This window comes from Motacilla alba, chromosome 9 (assembly GCF_015832195.1).
Source record: "Motacilla alba alba isolate MOTALB_02 chromosome 9, Motacilla_alba_V1.0_pri, whole genome shotgun sequence".
Classification (NCBI taxonomy): Eukaryota; Metazoa; Chordata; class Aves; order Passeriformes; family Motacillidae; genus Motacilla; species Motacilla alba.
In genome coordinates, this window is record NC_052024.1 from 25,068,645 (window position 1) to 25,092,893 (window position 24,249).

Sequence of the window (24,249 nt, forward strand, 5' to 3'; positions counted from 1 at the left end):
TTGTTACCAGCTGAGATGCAGTTGCAGGGCTTCTTACCTGCCTGGCTCCGGCATCATCCTGGTACTGCTCTTCTCTCCACTCACTGAGGGTCTAAGAAAAAGCATTGGCCCAAGGTTGTTTTCTTCCTGTAATGCTCTCCCTCCAAGTATTTGTGGCCTTTTAGCTATAAGGAATCATCAAAGATTATTGACCCCTTCATCCTTCTCTCTATTTAAGGCTTAGAACAGTCTGGGAAAACCGATGGGAAGAAGTTAATTTGTAAAGAGCTGATGATCTGCTGTCATTTGTGTGACTGCATCTTCCACGATGACTGAAATGTGTTTGTACTTTCTTGGGGTTATGCTAGACATTCAATTGAATTAAGTCCATGCTGGAATTTTAGAGCAAGTAGGGCAGCTCTTGTTCTAATCAGAGCCTTTAGGGGAAACTTCCTCGGGACCTGCTTCAGACCACAAGCATGGATTAGACCCTTTAGCTGCCTTATCTCCACCAAAATGACATCCCTGGTTAGTCAGAGCAGTCGTGCAGTAACCTGCTGTGTCCCGGGTCAGGCCTCGAGGTGCGGGGCAGCCCTTGCTCCCCGAGGGCCCCCTGAGCTGGGGGACTGCAGAGACAGCTGGTGCAGCTGGGCTGGCTGGGACTCTGCCTCCCTGAATGTCCTGAGTGCCTCTGCCAAGACTTTACTGACTGAAACAGAAACAGACAGAGATGCAGCAGTGCCACTTGAGGGGAAAACGGGTAGACAAAACAGGGAAGGGGCTGAGGATGGGAAGTATCAAAATAACTTTACTAGTGCAGTGTTGGCTTCTCCTAAAGCGTGTCCCTGCTGAGGCAGCAGCCTTTCCTGTCACTGGTGCTTGCCTTGAGGGTCAGGATGAGCAAAGGGAAGGGCTCCTTGCATCCCTGCACAATCAAGTTGCTCAGGTAAGACAGGCCCAGGACCGTGAGCACCCCTGGTCAGGCAGGTGTGTGTCAGCAGTTTTATGTGTGCACGATGGGGTAAACCCAGGGAAATCACAGTGCTGTGCCAAAAGGAGCAGTCCCAGGAGGGGAAAGAGGGGAGGCCTTGCTCCTCTTTTAAGTTATTGTGTAGCTCAGGGGCTGCTGGAACACCTCCACTGTGGCTTTGTGATATTACCCAAAAAGCTGCTCATTTCAGCCACAGCCCCAGGCAGTGAAACACAAGTACACCAGCACCTTCGTGGCATGTTTGCTCATGGACTATGTCAACATTCAACAGACTTTTTTTGCATTAAATATTTAAATCAGAAAGTTTGCAAAGCAACGCTCACAGGGTCCTTCAAGCACTGTTTGATCCAACCAGGACTGTCACAGAGTTCTAGGGAGGAGCTTACATTACAAATGTTAACTGTTAATATATTTACATTAAAGTCAGCCCCTTACAGGTCTCAATAAAACAAATACATTTCATACTTTACCACAGCATGTGCAGAAGCCTCATCTCATAGGCAGACCATCACAATCACTGATCTTTTTAATAGTTAAGGGCATGCCAAAATGTCCAACCACACAGCAACAGACGTGCACTTCCACCCCTCTGAGCTGGCCCTGTTCCTCAGCACTTTGCCCAAGCAGGAGGAGCCCACTCTTCCCAGCTGCCCTTTCCCAGGCGCTGTCTCTCCCTTTGATTCATTAACATCCTGTAGCTCAAGAGGTGAGCTAGACCAGCGGCCCCTCAACCTTTCTGCCAGCCCACGCCTTTATCCAGGAAGGCTGGGAGGGAAGAACCTGGCAGGGAGATAATGAGATAATGAATTAAGAGAGTGGCACCGAGGCCACAGGAACCTGAAGCCATCCCAGAATGCTCTGACTAAACTGGAGCTGCTTCCTCAGCACAGACCTGCAACAGCTGCCGTTTATCTGATGCTTTTCTTCAGCAAAGCCAGGAAAAGGTGTGAATTACTGATGCAGGGTGCCAACAAGCTGAGCTAGTGCCAAACCAGAGGCAGCTACCTGTTTGGAAAATGACACTTGCCTCTCGTGGAGAGCTGCTCAGAGTGATGCTTTTGCAGCCTCCACCATGGCAGACGCCCAGGATTTGTGGCAAAACACACAAAACTCATCTGGGACCCTATTTCCTATCTACATTTGAGAGGGACTTGCCTGAGTTTAAATGTAAGGGGCTCGGGGGTGGAGGAAAAGGTCAACATCTGAAATAGCCACACGTGCCTGCAGCCTCTCCCCTGGGGCTGGCCACCAGGGAAATCTGCCTCTGACCTGCAGCCTGCACTCCCCACGTGCTCCCCGCAGGACCCCACAGCAGCCACATTCCTCCCTGGTTCCCAGGGTTTTCCTTCCCAGGAGGTTCCCCCAGAAGCACGAGCTGTTTCCCACACAGTCCCTGGCACAGGCGCATCACACAGGACTCTGCACTCCCTCACCAAGCACCAAAACTGCCTCAGCCCTGCAAACGCAGCCTGCTCTTCAGTGCTGTTGTGGGCAGCAGTCAGGAGGTGACAATCACAAGAAGAACACACTCCAGAAAATAATTTCTCTGTGGCAAGAAGAGGAAATCTTGTAAAAAATGGGCATTTTTCACCAACTAACGTTTCCTTTGTACGAAATCCTCCTCAGCCAGAGCAGCTACAGAAGCTCAAGAGCTGAAGAAAGAACTGAGTCTTCTGACATGGAAACTGCAGCCTAACAGGTAAGTGATTATTCAGCTGGGCTCTGTGGTTATGATGGATTCATATCAAAATAAGCTGTGGGCACTGAAATAGAAAAGGAGCCTGGTGCTCGCTGTGTCCATGTGAGCAGGAAGCTTAACCACAGTGAAGCCAGTGTTGGTTTTGACACCATAGATTCAGGAAATTGCTTCCCTTACCCTCACCTGCAGGACAAATGAGGCAAAATTAAGTGCTGTCAATGCTTGAAATCACACTTACTGTCCATTTCCATGTGAGGCTCCCAGACAGCACAGTGTGTGTCCCTGTTAGTGCCTCTGCTGCTGCTCTTCTCAACACTGCCAGGTGCAGAGAATTGATAAGTTTAAGCAAATTCCTCTAGGGTTACCTGCATCCAAACCCTTTCCCAAACAATTAAGATTATTGGTATCAACCCCTCAGTAGTGAAACATCTGCAATTTTCAACTCGCCCTTGTGGATATTTTCACCTATGGAATTATGCAGCCATCAAAACCCAGCTGTGGGTTCACTTTCTGCAGGGGAAGGATGAGGCAGCGGGCAGCTCACCTGTTCACTGGGCAAAGAGGCACACCTGGGGCGTCCTGGGGTGTCCAGGGGCAGCTCACCTGTTCACTGGGCAAAGAGGCACACCTGGGGTGTCCTGGGGGTGCAGGGGCAGCTCACCTGTTCAGTGGGCAAAGAGGCACACCTGGGGTGTCCTGGGGGTGCAGGGGCAGCTCCCCCCTGCCCCAGGCTCAGCACTGGGTCCCCACAGGCTGCCGGAGCTGGGACATGGACAGGAGGATCTGCCAGGACCTCACAGGTGCCAGTGCCAGGCCGGGAAATGTCCTTCCTCACAGCCCCATTCTAATGGAAACGCAATGATTTCAGCGGCAGGAATCAGCATTCATGGCCCCGAGTGGTTAAAAACCAGAAAAGAAGAGCAGGACTGTTGATGAGCAGGGCGTGGAGCAGGCAGGAGCTGAGGCTGCACGCAGCAGGACAGGGGCAGCTCTGCCCCAGTGCCCGCAGCCTGGCAGGGACCCTGGCAGGGCACCTGCACCCCGGGCACAGCCCCGGCCTGCCCCGGCCCTGGGCACTCCCCAGGAGGCCTCACATCTTTTGTTTTAGGCAGGTCTCACACCTGCAGGGACAGGTCACCCAGCTGCAAGGACAGGTCACCCACCTGTGGGGACAGGTAACTCACCTGTGGGGACAGGTCACACCTGCAGGGACAGGCCACCCACCTGGCAGGACAGGTGACCCACCTGTGTGGGGCACCCAGCCCCACAGACAGAGGGGTGTGGGGCACCCAGCCCCACAGACAGAGGGGTGTGGGGCACCCAGCATCACGGACAGAGGGCTGTGGGGCACCCAGCATCACGGACAGAGGGCTGTGGGGCGCCTCTCCCCAGCTCCGTGCCACTGTGACAGGTCACTGCAGGACCCTTCCCCCTGCCCGGCCAGCGCTGCCACCAGGAGGGAGACAGGCCACAAAACCAACTGGCATTAAAGAATTTCACCTCAGAGATCCCACACGGTGTAATGCGGGATCTGGGGCATGATTCAGGGTTATGTAACAGCTTTAGAAACAGCAGAGCTGACTCACCCCAGTGCAAGTTGTGCTCTCCCGATTCCAGAGTGAAACTCGTTTGGCTGCATTTAGATGTTCCCTTTTGTGCTCTTACAAAACTGCTTCCTCTCAGCTGCTCTGCCCTGCCAAGGATGCCCCACACTCCAGAGAATCACAGGCTGGTTTGGGTTGGAAGGAACGTAAAAGCTCATCCCATCCCACCCCTGCCATGGCAGGGACACCTCCCTCTGTCCCAGGTGCTCCAGCCCCAGTGTCCAGCCTGGCCTGGGGCACTGCCAGGGATCCAGGGGCACCACAGCTGCTCTGGGCACCTGTGCCAGGGCTGCCCACCCTGCCAGGGGAGGATTTCTTCCTCATACCCAGCGTAAACCTAGTCTCTGCCAGTTTAAAGTCATTCCCCCAATAAAAGCTATTACTTTTAAAAAACAGATTTTGCAACAATCTACGTAGACAAAATCCATAATCTACAAGTGTCACATTTAATAAACAAAACACCCATTCTAACAGGAGGCGGGGACCTAATGCAGCACCTCCCCTCATTTCCAGACTTTAAACAAGCAAGGATTGTCCTGAGCTGTGCAGTCTGAAGCAGCACAAGTGCTGATGCCAAGCTGCTCCCGAGTGCCTGACAGCAGCTCCTGCTGCTCCTTCCTCCCTTCAGGGAAACTACAGACCGATTTAACACAGCAGCTCAGAGCGCTTTATCCATCCTCAGCAACAGGGGTGAAAGTGGAAACGATTGCAGCAGCAAGCACAGAGCAGGCGGGCAGGAGGGATGTCTGCAGAGCTCACCTGCCGCAGGGCTGCTGCCCCTGCACAGCTGCCCCGGCACTCGGGACCTGCCAGCACCGAGGAGCCCATGCTGGGAGCGCAGGGCTCTCCAGGGAATCCAGCAGGAACGCCAGGCCCCACAGCAGGCTGGAGCCTGAGGGCTGAGTGCTGCTGAGGATTGGCTGCTGCACCTTGGAGCACGCACTGCCGGGGACCAGACCCAGAGCTGCCTGCAAATGTGGGAAAGCTGCTGGCAGGACAAAATCCTGGCTGGGCCAGCACTGCATGCACATCTTCAGAATCCTGGCTGGGCCAGCACTGCATGCACATTTTCAGAATCCAGGCTGGGCTAGCATTATACACATATTTTCAGAATCCTGGCTGGGCCAGCACTGCATGCACATTTTCAGAATCCTGGCTGGGCCAGCACTGCATGCACATTTTCAGAATCCAGGCTGGGCTAGCATTATACACATATTTTCAGAATCCTGGCTGGGCCAGCACTGCATGCACAATTTCAGAATCCTGGCTGGCCCAGCACTATACACACATTTTCAGAATCCTGGCTGGCCCAGCAGTATACACACATTTCCAAACTCATTTTGGATAAGCAGCATCTCCCAGGTAACAGGCCGCTGCACCCAGTTTGTTCAAGTTTTCCTGCAAACAAAGTCTTGAATTTCCAAATCACTTCTTGGACATTTCTAGGACTGAAATGGTGAGCAGCTGGGTAAGGCCCAACATCCTCCTCCCCAGCATCCTCCTGGCACATCAGGTGTCCCTGCAGGGCACACAGCCCCACTTCCCAGCACTGCCACCTCTCCAGGTGTCATGACCCAGTGAGCTGCAGTGGGGCACAGGGAATTCACTAGGGAGAAATTGGGAAATTTATCCAAATTAAAAGCTGCATTTGAGAATAAGGTTGCTTAACAGACAGGGTCTGGAAATCAGTAAGCAGAGAAAGGACACTTAAAGCTCATATTTTGACATTAATGGTTGGACAGAAGGGCAAGAACTGTCCCGGGCCAGGAGGGACAGCTGGCCTCCTTTTCTTGAGGGAGAAAAATAGTTTTTAGTGAGGAATGCAAATTTCACTCCCAAAATATTCCAAGGAGCATTTGTCTCCAGCATAAGGTTTTATCTCACAGGGACAAATCTCACTAATTAGCCCAACGGGGAAGACTTCCTCATTACTGAAAAGAATCCATGAATTGAAGTTAACTTCAAATATCTCCTGCAGCCCTGGGAGCCCCTGCCACTGCCAGCCCTTGCCTGCTGCTCCACATCCTGATACCCCAGGGCAGCAGGACGAGGTCATTAGCAGGGTAATTAATTACAAGGACAGTGCCTGATGGACAGTGAGTGCCCTCTGCTCTGACAGCCAGGGCAACAGCAAAGACAGAAATCCAGCGAGTGCTCCACTCTCAGACAGCACTTGCACCAGAGGCAACACTGAAGGAGTGGTCAGGAGACAGAATCTTCAAAAAAAGTGAAAGAATTATTTTAAAAGAGGAAGTTTAGGGAAGATAAGTAACTGTTCCAGGCACACGAAACCAAACACACCCCTCCCTCACTGCCACACTCTCAGAAGACACTGCAGAGGAGACCAGAGCACAGCAACCCACACAGGGTGAGTCTCCAATGTGAGCATTTGTGAGCTGTAATTTATTATTGCTTCAAACTGACTGAGAGAAACAGCTGGGCTTACAGCAGGCTAGAAGGGAGCTGAACATGTCACTGAGAACATGCAGTGGGTGTTTGGAAAGGAGACCAACCAGAATGTAATGTTATTACCTTAAATACAGCTGTTTCAAAATTTATTAATAAATTTTATTTACAGTTTTCAGGAATTTCTAACTCCACTTGATAAAAAGGTGCTTCCAAACAAGCTCTGTGTATCATATCTTTAACAAATTATTTAATACCCTCTATTATTACTAGACCCTGTTCTGACCTATTATTGTAGATTAACATTAAAAAACTTGATATTTTTGTTGTGTTACTGAACTTCAGCTTGTAAGCAGAAGAAATTAACATAGAGCTCAGACACTTGTGTAGTTCTATATTTCCTATTTCTTTTTCCTGGTGTTTCTGATTAAATGCCACAGCTGCCAAGTGTCAAACCCATTAAAATATTATTACTGGGAAATACTTTCCTGCTCCCTGTGAAATGGAACCACAGATCTGAACTATGCAGACCCAAACTAGGGGCACAAACCAGGAGGGGAAACAGCAGCTGGGGCAGTTTGTGAGTATCACTGGATGTGGATTTGCATCTGACAGGTTTCCATTCCTCCTTTGCAAAGTAAAAGCCAAAAATACGGCATACGGGAACCCAATTATTTTTTAACTCAAAAAGCAAGGAACTGAACATTCAAGCATGAAACTTCACAAACTCAAACACGTTTGTGCCTCTCCCCGCATCGGAGGAAGCCTTGGCAGAGCACTGCAGCTGGGGCTGGGCAGGTTTTCCACCCAGCACTGCCTGCCCTGCAGCCAGGGGCCCCAGAACCGAGCCAGGCGGGGCAGCGGGGTGAGGGGCTCCGATCCGGCACCGGGAGGGTCCCGAGCTGCGGGCACAGCAGCCCCTGGGCTGACCCCGACGGGAGCGGGCTCGGCCCCGGCTGCCGAGCACAGCCCCGGGACCGCACTGCCCTGGCACCGAGCATCCCCCGGGGACCGAATATCTGCCAGACCGAGCATCCCCCGGGACCGCACAGCCCCGGGACCAACAGCCCTGGCACCGAGCATCCCCCAGGGAACAGACAGCCCCGGCACCGCACTGCCCCAGAGACCGAGCATCCCCCGGGGACCGAATATCTGCCAGACCGAGCATCCCCCGGGACCGCACAGCCCCGGGACCAACAGCCCTGGCACCGAGCATCTCCCGGGGACCGCACAGCCCCGGGACCGCACTGCCCTGGGACCGAGCATCCCCCGGGGACCGCACAGCCCCGGGACCGCACTGCCCTGGGACCGAGCATCCCCCAGGGACCACACAGCCCCGGGACCGCACTGCCCTGGGACCGAGCATCCCCCGGGGACCGAACATCTGCCAGACCGAGCATCCCCCGGGGACCACACATCCTCCGGGACCGAACATCTGCGGGACCGAGCATCCTGCGGGCACCGCACTGCCCCAGAGACCGAGCATCCCCCGGGGACCACACAGCCCCCGGGGACCACACAGCCCCGGGACTGCACAGCCCCAGAGACCGAGCATCTGCAGGACCGCACATCCTCCGGGACCGAGCATCCTGCGGGCACCTCACAGCCCCAGAGACCGAGCATTCCCCGGGGACCACACAGCCCCGGGACCGAACATCTGCAGGACTGTACATTCTCCGGGACCGAGCATCCTGCGGGCATCGCACAGCTCCGGGACCGCACAGCCCCAGAGACCGAGCATCTGCGGGGATCGAACATCCTGCGGGGACCGAGCATCCCCCAGGGGCCTCACATCCCACGGAGACCGCACATCCTCCGGGCACCGCACGGCCCCGGGACAGCACATCCTGCGGGATCGCACATCCCCAGGGACCGCCCGCTGCCCCGGCTCGGGCAGAGGAGCCGCCTGAGTGACATAAAGGCTGCAGAGGCCGCGGCGATTTCCACGGGATGCAAAGCAAAGGGAAACCCCAGCAGCCCACAGCAGCTGTGAGCGGGGTGGCAGCAATTCCTTCACTCCCCCCTGAACAGGAGAGGGGTGGCAGCAATTCCTTCACTCCCCCCTGAACAGGAGAGGGGTGGCAGCAATTCCTTCACACCCACCTGAACAGGAGCGGGGTGGCAGCAATTCCTTCACACCCCCCTGAACAGGTCTCCAAATGTGCACTAGTCTGTGAGCATGGTGGCAGCAATTCCTTCACACCCCCCTGAGCAGGTGTCCCAACGTGCTCCCCAGGCGGCTGCAGGACACGTGCAGGTGGTACAGGTGAGCTAAAACACCCCGTTCTGGAGAGGAACCCTCAGAGGGATTCACGGCGTGCTCACCACCCCGCACAACCTGCAAACAAAACCACCCTGAGTCTGTCCCAGTGCACCTGAGAATCGTGTCCCACGCTGTCACAGGCCGTGCCAGCCCCTCCGTCAGCTGGGGAAGGTGACAGCCACATCAGGCTGGCAGGCCTGACCTCACAGCTGCTGTCTCCTGTGGCAGAGGCCCTCAGGGAGCCAGGGCCAGGAAATCAGGATGCACACCCCCTCCCTGGCCAAGGCTACAAGGTGAGGGGGTCCCAGCAGCTCCTGGCAGTGGCCACTGGCTGTGAGGACAAATCGTCCTCCCCAGCGCCCTGAGCTCACCTACAGCCCCCAGCAGCACTGCTGCACCTGATAGCTGAGCCCAGAGGCTGAAGAGAGACCAAAACCACTCTTTGGAAAGGCACAGCAACCCTTGGAAGAGCTGTGCAGTCTGCTCGGAGCGGAGGAGGAGGAGGAGGAGGAGGAGGAGGAGGGGGAGGCCACCATGCAGACACCCAGCCCATCGTGCAGCTCTGCCTCCAGCACGCTCAGCTCGTTCAGCAGCTGAGAACACACACACAAACAACAAACTGAAAGTAATGCCAAGTTTAGCACCTAAAACAGGAGCAATAAAAGAACCCCAAAAACATTAGGGATAAACTGTGTGGCAAACAAAAATGCAATTCACTAGAGAACAAGGAGAAGAGGGGGCTGAATGAATGGTTAGAGTAGAAAAACCACCCCTCAGAGCACTCCTCAGAAATCCACGGTATTTCAGGCAATCAGATGTGCACTGAGTAGTATGATGATTTGGTCCAAAACAGCAAAGCCCATCCTAACATCCTTCGTGCTAAAATAATCTAGAGCTTTATTAATTTTGAAAGATTTAAAAAGAAAATGCATGTATTGATTCTCCACAACTATCGCAGTACAAGAGAAAGGGGAAGTGCCCAGCATTCTGTTTGAGAGGACAGGAAGCTGAAACAGACACCAGCCCATGGCATCAAATCTGGGGAATTCGCAGCCCAGACCTTGGGGTTTTCCTGGCTTCACAGAAAATGTACTGCAGCTTTGTCCTGACACGACTCCTTCAGATGAACTCTGCTCACCTGTGCTGCCAAGTCTGTGAGCTCACTGATGCCCAGCGCTGGCGCCGGGGGCTCGCAGGGGAGCTGGGTGTGCTGAGCCAAGGGCAGGGGCTGTGATGTTCCTGAGGCAGAGCTGGGCATCTGCCCGAGGCCATTGCTGGAGACCTGGGAACAGGAATGTCAGAAATCAGAGGTGACTGAGGGCTCCTCAGGGACAGCAGCGCCCCGAAGGTCACCGTTTGCCACACCACCTGAGATGTCACCTGCTGTTGATCTGAACAGGAGAACTGCTGCAGGTTTGTGAGCTGCTCTCCTCTGGCTTGGTCTTCCCGGCCTTCTGTCCTTCATCCTCAGCTGAACAGATAGAAAAGGTTATTTCTATAATTTTGTTTTTAATGGAGCCCGAACAGGTTTCCATTGTTGGTGATTTCAAAGACAATGAAAATCTTAGTAAGTTTTACTCGTGACTGGACAAACCCTCCTTGCCCCAGTTTTCCATTATGATTGGGACAGATGCACCAGAGCACGAAACACTGTCAGAGCCACGGTGAGGTTACCCCAGCACGAAGAGGTGACAGTGCACAAGAGCTGCCAGCAGTCACTCAGTGCCACCAGGAGGGAAAGGGACACGGATCTCTCACATTCCAGGCTTCAGCCCACACACAGACTGCTTGCAGCCAGGAGCTACAATGGAAAACTGGGATTTGTGGTGGCTGTTGGTCATCCCCAGGCACCACGGGGCAGGGCAGCAGCTCAGCCCTCTCCCAGTGACTGCCAGGGAGGAAAACCAAATCATGGGATGATGTGCACGGCTCCAGACAATGTGCTGAGCTGCCAGCACCCCAACAGCAGTGCTAGAGCATTCACCACCCGTTTCTGTAGTGCTCTGCTTGGTCAGGCTTTTGAGGATGCCTGTGGTGACCTCCTTCAGCTGATGCCTTGCTTCTTCACGCTCCTTGCACCACAAAGAGAATTCACAGAATCCTGTGCGGGTCACGCTCAGCTCCAGCATTCATCCTGAAAAGAGCAGGTGCAGGTGAAGTCTCTGCCTGTCCCTGTCATCACCTGTGGAAACCTGAGGGGAAACAACCAACTCAGCCACAAAAACATCTCCCGTGGCTGTCACCAGGGAGGACACGGTGCCAAAGGGGAGCACTGCACAGAGGGGTGAAAGCACAGAGGGGAAGATGCAATCTGCTGTTATGAATCCTGTGTGTATTTACAAGGACAGGCAGAGGACATGAACAGATGCCCCTCCAAAGTGTCCCCTGGATCAATACTCTGCAGCAGATCAGTAAACAGGAGACAGGTGTTCAGAAACTGTGACACTTACTACACAAAAATCCATTTAAAAAAAATGCAACTCCTAAAGTGGTGAATTGCACATCCCAAAGAAAGTGAAATATGTGTAGTTTATTTCATTGTAACTGTTTATATTTATTCTTTCAATTACATGTATATATCATATCATGTCGACTTACTGTATGCAGCTTAAAACTTGAAGCACTGTTCTACAAATCACATAAGGAAGAAATATTTCCTTAAATAACACCTTCCCCAAGTAACAAATCACTACTTCTCTCAAGTGCTTCAAGAGTTTTGAGAAGCGAGGCTGTGTACAGAAATAGCACTGAGGACTCGCAAGGCCAAGAGAGGCAGGCAGGAGCGCAGCTCTGTGCTCAGAAAAGTTGCACAATCTGACAAATCCCTGCTCCCTTTGCAAACAGTGCCTCTGGGAGTCAGTCAAAGGCAGGAAGAAATCTGCTAATTATTTCTTAAAATTTCATTTCTCTCTCTTTTCTACAGAAAACAGAAGCAGAAGCTCTTAGCGCATCCTCTGGAATCTGCAGCTGCCACTGGCTCAGAAAGCAGCTCAGAGCCGGGGCTGAGCCTCAGGCTGGGATGCTCAGCTGCTCCTCCTGCCCCTGCCTGCTCCGAGGGCTCCCCGGGAGCGCTCCTGCCCAGAGCCCCTGGCCGAGGGCAGCCCCTGCCCAGGGCACCCGGCTCCTCTCTCCCTGCCCTGGGCTCCCGGGCCCCGCCTGCCCGCGCCCTGCCAGGGCTTGCTCCCACAGCACAGCGCTTGGCACACCAACCTGCTTCATTTTTCAAAGCAAAAGCCTTTTTTTTCTACTTTCTAGGAAGAAATAAAACTTTGTCGGGGATTTGGGCATCAGCTGAGAGCACTTCAATTCCCCCAAGTGCGTTTTCCCACGGGCAGAGCCCAGACACACAGAACCAGCTGCATCACCACACACCCGAGAGCTGCCCTGCCCAGCTGGGTGCACTTCTTCACAACGCAACAATTCAAAGCTGACTGAGAAGGCTGAAGCCTCAGAACAGATAAAAACTCTCAATTTCTTCTTTTTTTTTTTTTTTCCCTGTTTGTTTCTCCAGGGAGAAGAGATACCACAATGCAAATGAAAGCCACAACCCAATTCAGCCCCTCCAGGAATGACAGCAACTGCACCAGCGACAGCAGGATCAGCCAAGTCATCTTCCCTTTGCTCTACACATTTCTGTTCCTGGTGGGGATCACCATGAATGGCCTGGCAATGTGGGTCTTCTTTAAAATATCCAGTAAATCCAATTTCATTATCTTCCTCAAGAACACTGTGATTTCTGACCTCCTCATGATCCTGACTTTTCCATTTAAGATCCTCAGTGATGCCAAGCTGGTGTCCTGGGTCCTGCGAGGCTTTGTGTGCCAGGTGACACAGGTGGTGTTTTACTTCACCATGTACATCAGCATCCTGTTCCTTGGCCTGATAACTATCGATCGCTATCAGAAAGCCACCTCACCGTTCAGAACATCCACGCCACGGAGCCTCCTGGCTGCCAAGGTCCTGTCCACAGCAATCTGGCTGTCAATGTTTGCTCTCTCGCTGCCCAACATGATTTTAAACAACAAGAAGAAAACACCCAAGAACGTCAGGAAGTGTGCTCTCCTGAAATCAGAGTTTGGCTTAGTGTGGCATGAAATTGTGAACTACATTTGTCAGCTCATCTTCTGGGTTAACTTAGCAGTCATAGTGGTGTGTTACATCCTGATCAGCAAGGAACTGTACAAGTCCTACAAAAGGACACAATGCACAGGGAAGGCATCTAAAAAGACTGTCAACCTCAAGGTTTTCATAATAATTGCTGTGTTCTTTATTTGCTTTGTGCCTTTCCACTTTACCAGGATCCCCTACACCTTGAGCCAGACCAGAGATGTGTTTGACTGCTCTGCCCAGAACACCCTGTTCTACCTGAAGGAGACCACGCTGTGGCTGACGTCCCTCAACGCCTGCCTGGATCCGTTCATATACTTCTTCCTGTGCAAGTCATTCAGGAAATCCCTGCTGGACATGCTGTGCAGGCACAGGGCAGTGTCGGGGCTCGGGGCACAGGCCAAGGGGCAGAACGAGGGGGACGACACTGACGAGACGCCGCTCTAGACCTCAGGGCTCCCTCACTGAGGGTGGCGGGCACAGACCCGTGAGGAGCGCCCAGAACTTCACAGACTGGTTTAGAAATAGCCCTGCAGAAGAAGCACAAACACCTGGAACCACTGCCTGCAAAGATAGAAACACCAGAGGAGTCCCCCCGCCCCAACCTCCACCCGTGCCAGAACAGGGGCTCCCCAGAGCCCAGCCTGCACAGCTGTCAGAACTGCTGGGAAGAAGCCAACACTTAAAGGTGGAGCTGTGAGGAAAAACTTAGAATCATTAAATGCTACGGATGATAGCATGAACTGTAAAGATTTTGCAGAAATAGCTAAACTTGGGCCAGAGTAAAGTTCATGACAACACAAGACCTGAGAAATGCAGATAAAATCCACAGCAGATGCCATTTTTCAACACAGGGAGTTGTCACCTTGTATGCAGCTGGCAGACAAACAGAAACCCACAGAGAGCCATTTGGGCCGGTTTTTGGTAACAGAATAACACTTTGCTCATCTCGTTCTGTGCTTGCAGTTCCTAATCCATTGACCAATAATTAACAGTTGTATTTCGGAGGAAATTATTTCATAATCAGGCTTGATATTAATTGAATCCCCAAATCCTTCCCCTTACTACATAAATAAACAAAACTGTACGTTTTCACAGAGAACATTATATTAGAAAACATACAAACACTCGATTTACAGCATACTGAGATCTTGGGGAAAGACAGGCTCATGGTAACTTCTTTACTGATGATTAAGGACAGTTTTTTCCACCATACAAAATACTCAACCACTTCCCTTTTTGCACTTGGAAAACTTGAAAAAAAAACCAGGAAGTATTTTCAAGTACATGACATTTTGAGGTATCACAGCAATTGCACATGAAATAGATTGTGGGCTATTGGAATAAATTGTGGTTCATTCATCGCCACTGCAAACAGCTCCAGCCCCACAGGAGCTCAGCCTGCCAAAGCCATCCCCTGTCCATCCTTCCTGGGACGTGCCCCTGCCTGCCAGGGCACTTCTGCAACCCAAACCCAATTTCCTAAGAAGTTAGAAGGCAGCTCACTTGTTGCTCACCTACTGCCACCCTCGGCCTCGGGGTTTGTGCATGTCTGGTAACCCGCTGGGATGAATTCACCCTGCCTCCAACGGGGCCCTGCTCAGCTGAGACACTCAGGACCTGGCGTGCCCCACAGAGCACCAGGACCTCCTGGGACAGTGCCCAGCCACCCCAGAGCCTGCTCCCCGCACTGCCCAGGCCGGGGCAGCTCCCAGTAACGCCCAGGGAGGGAAGTGCCACATGCCTCCCTCCCACCCAGAGCTCATTCTGTGCACATTTTGCACCTACATGTGGAGAGAGAGGGGCAATTAGCCAGGAGCTGCTGCCCCTGGTCAGCTGAGCTGTCCAGACAACAGGCACCACAGACACGCCTGTCCCCCAGAGCCACCACGGGTGGGGTGTGCACAGGTACCTGCTGCCCCGGACAGCTGGGAACAGCCTCAGGAGCTCGGCTGGGAAGAAAACAGGGGAGGCACTGCCTTGGACAGCAGTCCTGGGGCATTGCAGAGCACTGTGACACCCTTACGTGGCACCAGCAGGGAGCAGGAGGCAGGGACAGCCAGGGACACATCACACTGCTCACAGTGGTGACTGAAGCCATGCTCAGGGCTGCCTGCTCTCAGCAGCCATTTAACACTGACACCAGCACCTACGTTAACCAAAATGTCCCAGGACTAAGGCACCAACTCCCTGCCACAGCTGCAGCCCGAGCACCTCCTGGAGCAAGCCACAGCTGCCCCAGGGAATGGCCTGAACAGGAGGCACTGCACGCACAGCAGCGAGCCCTGAGCCACAGCAGCCCCATCAGCAGGCAGCAGTGAACCTACACAAACAGCTCTGCTCACAGAGAAATGCACCCAGTTCCAGCCCCTACCCAACAAACACATCAGCAATCCACAGCTCTCCACGCAGGAGAGCTGCTCCTCTCCAGGACCAGAAAGGGGCTGTAAGCAGCACAGTGCATCCCCTGCCTACGTGGGCCAAAGCCCCAGGAATCTGCTCTGGAGAGCCAGAGCCAAGCCCAGGCCCCTGTGCCAGTGACAGCAGCTGCAGGAGAGGGGGCAGACCCCGAGCACCACTGCCAGGTGGCTCTGAGCAGGCTCTTGAACTGCTTTGGCAATGCCATCCAGAACAAGAAATTCACACACAAACAACATCCAGGAGCTACATTTGAGGGTCATCCTGGAATGCTGTCGGGAAACACCCTGTGGTGTAGCAGGTCTGTCCCGTGCACACACAAACCCAGAACTGTGTGTGCCTGCAGAGGCAGGGTCAGGTTTCCTCTCCTAGTGCAGCAGCAGATGGTGTGCTTTCTCACGCAGAGCAAAGGGAAGAGACAAAAGCAATAGCAAATGTGACTAACAGGCGACACTGAAAATGAGGAAGGAAACCACACTCCAACAGAAAAAGGTCTCATCTTTCTACATTTCCCCACTCTTAACACTTTGCTGGAGGCTTCTGCTGGCAGAGGAGCAGCGGATGGGATGGAGGCGGCCTCAGAGGGCTCTGTGACAGCTGCTGCAGGTTTGTCCAGGTACTGGCAGGGTCGGAGTGTTTGGGGTGTGATGGGTGCTGGGGCAGCTGGTGCTCAGGGCTGGGAGCCGCCTGTGTGCGTCTGATCTTGGAAATGTTATCTAAAGCTGTGCTGAGAAAGGAAAAGAGTGGGTGCTTGGAAAGAATTAGCAGAAGCCACTTGCCCAGGAGCGGCTGGCTTTTGGGCCACAGCTCTGACGTTTCCATTCAACACTAAAATACCTTTCCATGGAAAGGCCAACAGTGCTCCAGGCAGCCTGCTCTTACACCCTGCTGACATTACCCTAGGCCTCCAAAATAACTGTGAACCCTTTTAACTCCTCAGTGGATGCTGGCTTGCAAACAATTTAAATTTCAGCCAAGATTTAGATTTTCCATGAAGCAGAAGAGGAATTGGTTGGGCTGTTTAACGCACGCTGGGGTCTGGTGTTTGTTCACACACACCTGCTGCCACTGCAAGGAACGTGCAACACTGCATGCAGAAGGTTGTGTTTTGTGTTCTCTCCCTGCTTTTCACCCCAGTCTGTTTCCAACGATGGGAGACTCTGCAAACACGAGCTCTGCGGGTAACAGCAGCGGGGCCCCCTCCCCTGCCCAGTGCCACCGTGACACCGCTGTCACCCAGCTGCTCTTCCCCGTGCTCTACACGCTCGTCTTCCTCCTGGGACTCGTGCTCAACAGCCTGGCTTGCTGGGCCTTCTTCCACATCCCAAGCACATCAACCTTCATCGTCTACCTGAAAAACATCCTGGTTTCTGATTTTATAATGACCCTGATGCTCCCTCTGAAGATCCTGACGGACTCGGGGCTGGGCCCGTGGCAGCTCAAGGCCTTTGTCTGTCGCTGCTCAGCCGTGATATTCTATGACACCATGTACATCAGCATAGTGCTGCTCGGGCTCATTGCTCTCGACAGATTTCTCAAGATTGTGAGGCCGTTTGGGAAGTTCTGGGTGCAAAATCTGACCTCAGCAAAGATCCTGGCAATCCTGGTCTGGCTCTTCTTCCTCGTTCTCTCCCTGCCCAACATGGTCCTGTCCAACAAGACAGCGACGCCCCAGTCGGTGAGGAAGTGTGCCTCCCTGAAGAGTTACCTCGGACTCAAATGGCACGAAGCCGTCAACTACGTCTGCCAGTTCATCTTCTGGACTGTCCTCATCCTCATGTTGCTATTTTATGTCATTATTGCCAAAAAGGTGTATGAGTCCTATGTGAAAACACAGAAGAAGGGCAACAGAAGCGAGAAACGGATCAAGGGGAAAGTGTTCATCATTTTTACCGTGTTCTTCGTGTGCTTTGCCCCCTTCCACTTCAGCAGGGTGCCCTACACCGTGAGCCAAACCAGCGCCCGCATGGACTGCCGCCTGCAGAAGCAGCTCTTCGTGGCCAAGGAGGGCACGCTGTGGCTGGCAGCCACCAACGTCTGCATGGACCCCCTCATCTACATGTTCCTGTGCAAGCCCTTCGTGGAGAGGGCCTTCTGCAGGAGGGTAAGGGCCCTGCAGAGAGCAGTCCAGACAAACCCAAAAACAGAACTGGACACTCGAGTGTCTCCTACTGACTCGTGATTCTGCAGCTGCACGCTCTGCATGCTCACAGAGGACTTGAGAAACAGCTTGGTTTACTTCTGCTGAGGTGCACGAAAGGGTGTTTGCCAAGTAACATTAACACTCAATAAATGCAGCAAAATGGGTTTTCTAAGTACACTCACTGCCTAGCCTTGATGGCCAAAGGGCTCTTGCTCAAGCTGCCTTAGACAATCCACAGGTCAATTCTATCTGCTTTAAACTAAACCAGCTCACCTGCTAACACCTGAGCAGCTGACTGGCTCTGGCTGCTCCAAGGGCAATCCAGCTTTATTTGGGAGTAAGCCCCGGAGCTGGTGACTGTGTCTGTCAGCAGCTCCTCCCCTGAGTGTCGCCTTGGCTGCACATCAGGAGTAGGGAAGAGGAGGAGCAGAGGGAAGGACTCGGTCCCTTCCCACCCCTCCTCGCCTCTGTCACACATGCAATTACTCTCCTGCCACCCACACTGTTTCACCACCCTTCCTCTCTGCCCCAGCAGCACCCTGCTGGAGGGCAGGGCTGGCAGCACCCCAGTTTCCCTGGACAGGCTCCTCGTCCAGGCGAGCAGAGCGCCCAGGGCTGCATCCCCCACCCCAGAGCCGTGTGGTGCTCAGCCCCAGCCTGCCCTCACCAGGAAGGAATGCCCAGAGATGTCCCCCTTGGTGGCACCTTCACCCTGGCCAGTCCCAGCAGGGGCAGGGAGAAGGGACAGGGGAGCCTGAGCCTCCCCATCCAGAGAATCCCCCTCCACCCAGCTCGCCAGACCACTCGGAGCTCTCCCCTGCCTGTCCCACAGGGACTGTGCCTGCCCAGAAACTGCTTTCTAACCCCAGACTCTGGAATTTATGTCACTATTTCAAGACAGCAGCGTCCCTTATCCCAAACCATCCCCTTTCCTCCAGCTCTCCTGCCAGCTTTGCACTCTCACATGTGCCAGACATGGATCACCACTTGACTGCTATTTTTAGAAATTCACTGTTCACAGCAGCCAAACCCAATCCAGCAGGTTGCTTCATACAGCTTGATTTTCTCAAAGCTGCTTTAGGTTGCTGTGCATTAATTATATCTGCCTCTGGGGCTCCCCAGCCTCTGCCACAAAGGGAGATGTATGTCTTATTTGGCAACTTCTACCCACTACATCTCCTTCACCAGGCAGGGTGCATACCTGCTGCAGCTGTAACACCCTTCCTAACTGGAAACCAAACCAATCTCCAATCAGCTTTCAATTGCTTCTGGATCTCCCTATAAACCAGTGTTATCTCAGCCATTGTCTACCTCCCACATTAAATGCTGTTGCATTAAAGGCTCTCCCCACACACATACACAGTTAGCAGGATTAGCTCTGCTCCTTTAGGAAAAGTAAACGTAATAAATTCTTAGCTGCTGAAGTAGTCAGCCCGTCAGTAAGTGCTTAGAGGAGCACACAGGAGGTGGAAACGCTCCTCTCAACCTGCTGACACGGCGTGGCAGTTAGCAGAGGGGCCTGAGCTAAGCACTGGCAGGGGAGGCTCTGTGCACCAGCCTTCCACAAAGCTCAGCTGGCACTGGGGTGCCAGGCCCTCCCAGCACTCGCTGCATCCAGCTCTGCATCTGCGGAGCAGCGTGGCAGGGAGAAGCTAACAAGATGAAGAACAGACATTTCTTTTACTCTCTGATTTCTGCCTGTGATCAAGGCTCGTCCAACGCAGTGCACACGCTCTGGCAGCTCACACAGCCGAGAGCCTGTGTGCTAGGGTGGGTGTAACCACAAAATGGGATGAGTTGGTCCTTAAATAAAGGGTGTGCCAAAGGTTTCTGAGGAGTCTTAATCATCTGTTTTTCAGCTGTTGCTTCTCAGGCAGGTAAAAGGGAGCCAAAGCTACCAAACTCTGCAGCAAAGAGGTGAAGGTGACTGCAAGGACAGAACACCTGCTTGGTGCACTTAGGGAGAGAAGTCCCTGAATACTACACTTGGGATTTTGCACAACTTTTCTACAAAGCTTCAGATCACTGCCTCCAGATGGAGTAAAAATCACAACAGTTAAATGGCTCAAAGTTTAGGTCTGTGTTTTCTGAGGCTCAAACAAACCCCCCAAGCAGTATTTTGTTTTGCACGTGATCAAACAGCGCCGTGTTTGGGGAGCAGCTCTGCCCTGGCGGGCAGCCCAGAGCAGGGAGGGAGCAGCAGCTGCCGTGGAGCTCCTTCGCTGGGCTCCCCACGTTCCTGCAGGGCAGCCCGGGGATTTGTGCCGTTCTGCAGAGCTCATTCAGTACAGCAGCCACCACTGCCCCAAGCCTGATGTCTCTCTGGAATGTGCTGGTGCTGCCCCGAGCAAACCCCTGGCTGTTCCCTGCTGGGGCAGCTGCCCAGGACAGCAAGCAGCAGCACCATTCCCACCCCACCCGAGCTCACCCCAGCACCACTCCACGAGGCAGCAGCAGGGCTCTCCCTCCCCACGGACAAATGCTCCCTTGCACGGCTTGTCCCCACTCCAGGCAACCTAGAAACTGAAAACTGGCACCAGGCTGTGAACCCTTTTGCAGAAATGACCCCTGTGCCAGCTCCCACGGGCCAGCTCCACACAGCAAGGGCTGACACTTGTCCTGAACACCTCCACAGGCCACTGGGTTCCTGGAAAGGGAACTACAGGGCGCTCAGAAGGTGAGTTTAATAGGAAATCACTCATTTGTGTACAGAGAGGCTTATACAAATTTCTTATTTTCCTCTTGTTTCAGAAAAAGGGAATATTTTATACCCTCACCTAAGACATGCACCCTCCAGTCTTTGGGCTGCCTCTCCTCAGAGGGACAGCACGGTAATTCCTGGGTGCCCAGAGACAAACTGCTCTTCAGAGACAGCCTGACCCTTGGCACAGCTACACACATCCCTCCATCCAGGCTCCCACAGCTCTGAGTGCTCCGAAAACGCTCACAACACACAGCCGTGCTTCAATTAATTAGAGATGCAAACCCACGATTTGCATCCTCAACAAGAGCTGGGCAGACGAGTCAAGCAGCCGAGGTCTGACCCACATGATGGCACACGCACAGAGCCAGGGGGACACAGGGGAGGACTGAAGGCACCGGGACAGACCTACAGACAGGACCAGCCAGCCAAGGCCTGGAACTCCGGGCTCCCTGTCAGCACACAGTGAGGAAATTGAGGATGAAGGGAAAAAGAGCTGAGCTTTTAAAGTCAGTTCTTAGATGCTTTCCTCCTTCCTTCCCTGTGGGTGACAGGCATCACGCAGTGACTGGAGTAATCCACACCAGGAAAGGGGAAGGGTCAGCTCTTCCAAGACTTCCCCTGGCAGAAGCACCCCCGCCTCCCACCTGCAGCTGTAACGCCGCAGAATCCTCCCCGTGCTCTGACACTTTTCTGCTCAAAACACAGAAACAGCCCGTCCCGTGCACTACCCAGGTGACGAATCTGCTTTAACAGAACCTTGCAGCTCGCATTGCTAAATATGGCAGTGAAGAAGTTCTAGAGTGAGGCAACGCAGTAATTGTTGTAATAACGTTGTTCGGGCTCTTGTGAAACCTGAGAGCTGCTCTCTAATCATCCAAACACAAAAAGGGAGATCCAGCCTGTAAATAACGTGAACAATAGTTAAGTTACAGGTTACCCTCAGCTGTTCCTTGCACCAGACCTTCTCCCTTCTCCTGCGCTGTTTTTGGGGCAGGCTCCCCACATGGCAGCTTTCGTGTGCCAGCTCGTCCTGGCCTGCTGGGCCTGGCAGCAGCCAGCAGCACGTCTGCATTCAGCCTGCTCGGGGGTGCCAGGGCTCCAGCTTCCAGCCCATCCTGTCCTACTGGTGCGCCAAAATACAGAGATTTTAAAGAAAAGTCAACGTGCCTTCGCGCCATATGCAAAAACTAAACAAACTAAAACAAACTGGTGGGTCTCACACCCATTCTGGTGCAGATTTTATTTATTATTTGAGCGTTACTGACACACCAGTCTTGGTGTGCAAACTCTGCTCCCAGAGGGCCAACCCCTGAACGCTTGGGTCTCTGTAAACAATTAAATCACATTTCTTTAAACATTTCAGTTTTCACTTTCAATTTCTTCTCTCTTTCCCCACGGCACATCCTGCTGCACTGGTTTAGACCCCAGCCTGGGAGACCACCAGCTCTGGCAGCGTTGAAAAGCAGCAGCACAAATGTAGGCAACACTGTGCCATGCCTGGATTGCAGCAGTGGCTGCATTCCCTGAGCCCAGCTGTGCTCACAGAGCCCAGCTGTGTCCCCCTGGAGCCCAGCTGTGCCCCCCTAGAGCCCAGCTGTGCCCCCCTGGAGCCCAGCTGGGCCCCTCTGGAGCCCAGCTGTGCCCACAGAGCCCAGCTGTGTCCCCTGCAGCCCAGCTGTGTCCCCCTAGAGCCCAGCTGTGTCCCTCAGCAGCCCAGCTGTGTCCCCCTGGAGCCCAGCTGTGCCCCCCTAGAGCCCAGCTGTGCCCCCCTGGAGCCCAGCTGTGTCCCCCTGCAGCCCAGCTGTGCCCACAGAGCCCAGCTGTGCCCCTCTGCAGCCCAGCTGTGTCCCCCTGCAGCCCAGCTGTGCCCACAGAGCCCAGCTGTGCCCCTCTGCAGCCCAGCTGTGCCCCCCTGCAGCCCAGCTGTGTCCCTCAGCAGCCCAGCTGTGTCCCCCTGCAGCCCAGCTGTGCCCCCCTAGAGCCCAGCTGTGTCCCCCTGCAGCCCAGCTGTGCCCACAGAGCCCAGCTGTGTCCCTCTGGAGCCCAGCTGTGCCCACAGAGCCCAGCTGTGCCCCTGGAGCCCAGCTGTGCCCCCCTGCAGCCCAGCTGTGTCCCTCAGCAGCCCAGCTGTGCCCCCCTGGAGCCCAGCTGTGCCCCTGGAGCCCAGCTGTGCCCCTCTGCAGCCCAGCTGTGCCCCCCTGGAGCCCAGCTGTGCCCCTCTGCAGCCCAGCTGTGCCCCCCTGGAGCCCAGCTGTGTCCCTCTGGAGCCCAGCTGTGCCCCTGGAGCCCAGCTGTGCCCCTCTGCAGCCCAGCTGTGCCCCTCTGCAGCCCAGCTGTGCCCCTGGAGCCCAGCTGTGCCCCTCTGGAGCCCAGCTGTGCCCCTGGAGCCCAGCTGTGCCCCCCTAGAGCCCAGCTGTACCCCTGGAGCCCAGCTGTGCCCCTCTGGAGCCCAGCTGTGCCCCTGGAGCCCAGCTGTGCCCCCCTAGAGCCCAGCTGTGCCCCTGGAGCCCAGCTGTGTCCCTCTGGAGCCCAGCTGTGCCCCTGGAGCCCATCCTGCAGGGATGCAGGAGCTGTGCTCCACGCAGCGCTGGCTCTGGAGCTCAGTGCCTCGTGCAGGGGATTGTTCCAGGAGGGTACAAACCCCTCCAGACCCTCTGGGTTTTGCTGCCCTGCTCCAGCAGGCAGCTGCCAAAGCCCAGGGCAAAGGGGCATCCGGAGGAAGGCGGAGGGGACACACACCTTCCTGCGCAGTCACGAGCCAGGCCAGGCTTTGTCAAGCCTGCTCTCCCTCGCTGCAGGGAAAGCCTCCTCCATCCTCAGGGTGCCGTGTGCCTGCAGCAGGACCATCCCCACCGCCAGGGCCTGCAGCTCCTGGGGTGAGTTTGGCAGCCTGCAATGATAAAAAGCACAACAGAGTGGGCCCGTGATCCTGCAGCTTCATCTGCATGGGTTTGCTTTGCCTTGCAAAAGCTGGGCTTCAAAGTGAGCCGTGCCAGCAGTCTGCTGTGATCAGGGGCTGTGCCTGATTCAAGGGAGAGCTCCCGGGGCAAGAGAAAACTTTGGAGTCTGCCCCCGAGCAGAAATGAGGGATTTAGCACAGGGTTCCCTGGGCAGAGGCCAGCAGAAGCTGCTCAGCACTGCGGGGGCAGCAGGGGGGTCCTGCTCTGGCTCGGCCCCTCGCAGCTCCTGTGCAGAGGGGCACGAGGGGCTCAGCCCCCAGGTATTTGAGAAAAGAATTTAAACGTGTCTATGGAAAAGCCCAGGCAGAACAGACAGAAAATGGCCTTGGCAGCCACTGCTCTCAGAGCACTGGGATTATCTTTTCTTTTCTCCTGATTTTTTAATGAGAGAGATGGGAATTTGCTTTCTTTTAAAGGAGGCAGCAGATATGGAAAATTACCCCCTGCATCTTCCAGTGACACGAAGCAGAGCTTTGTCCCGATAGAACAGCCCCAGTGTAACACGTCCCAATTTTACCCCACAATTATCTCTGTCTCTAAAGGCACTAAGTGGTCTGATTGTGGACACACGTACAGCCAGGACCACGGAGGGCAGGGCTGTGAGAGGCAGCGGGCTCAGCCAGCCCCGAGGAGCTCCACGGCAGCAAACAGACACTCGGGGCACCACGGCAGCAAACAGACACTCGGGGCACCACGGCAGCAAACAGACACTCAGGGCACCACGGCAGCAAACAGACACTCAGGGCACCACGGCAGCAAACAGACACTCGGGGCACCACGGCAGCAAACAGACACTCGGGGCACCACGGCAGCAAACAGACACTCGGGGCACTTCAGCTGCAACGCTGAGCGACCGACCTGGAGCTCCACTCTCGTCCCACACGTTATTCAGAAGGAGGGACCTGTTCAAAGCACAACACTAAAGGCAATATAAATATAATCAAATTAATAATGGACAAGATAAGCTTGATTAGT

General features: G+C 54.2%; 2 protein-coding genes across 4 annotated transcripts; both read left to right on the plus strand.

Moving 5' to 3' along the window:
- Positions 1 to 1,879: 1,879 nt before the first annotated feature.
- On the plus strand, positions 1,880 to 14,424 carry P2RY12 (purinergic receptor P2Y12). Of its 2 annotated transcripts, none has more exons than XM_038145953.1 (2): positions 1,880 to 2,669; positions 12,454 to 14,424. In XM_038145953.1, exon 2 carries the CDS (start codon positions 12,471 to 12,473, stop codon positions 13,494 to 13,496), a length of 1,026 nt encoding a protein of 341 aa, XP_038001881.1. In that variant the 5' UTR covers positions 1,880 to 2,669; positions 12,454 to 12,470; the 3' UTR covers positions 13,497 to 14,424. The 2 variants fall into 2 exon arrangements, with proteins under 2 accessions (XP_038001881.1, XP_038001880.1); XM_038145952.1 differs by lacking the exon at positions 1,880 to 2,669 and adding an exon at positions 6,017 to 6,641.
- A 759-nt stretch (positions 14,425 to 15,183) lies between these two features.
- P2RY13 (purinergic receptor P2Y13) lies at positions 15,184 to 17,773 on the plus strand. 2 transcript variants are annotated; one of them, XM_038145947.1, is made up of 2 exons: positions 15,184 to 16,083; positions 16,605 to 17,773. In XM_038145947.1, the coding sequence occupies exons 1-2, from the start codon at positions 16,034 to 16,036 to the stop codon at positions 17,647 to 17,649; spliced, it is 1,095 nt and encodes a 364-aa protein (XP_038001875.1). In that variant the 5' UTR covers positions 15,184 to 16,033; the 3' UTR covers positions 17,650 to 17,773. The 2 variants fall into 2 exon arrangements, with proteins under 2 accessions (XP_038001875.1, XP_038001876.1); XM_038145948.1 differs by having other exon boundaries at positions 16,006 to 16,073.
- Positions 17,774 to 24,249: the final 6,476 nt, after the last annotated feature.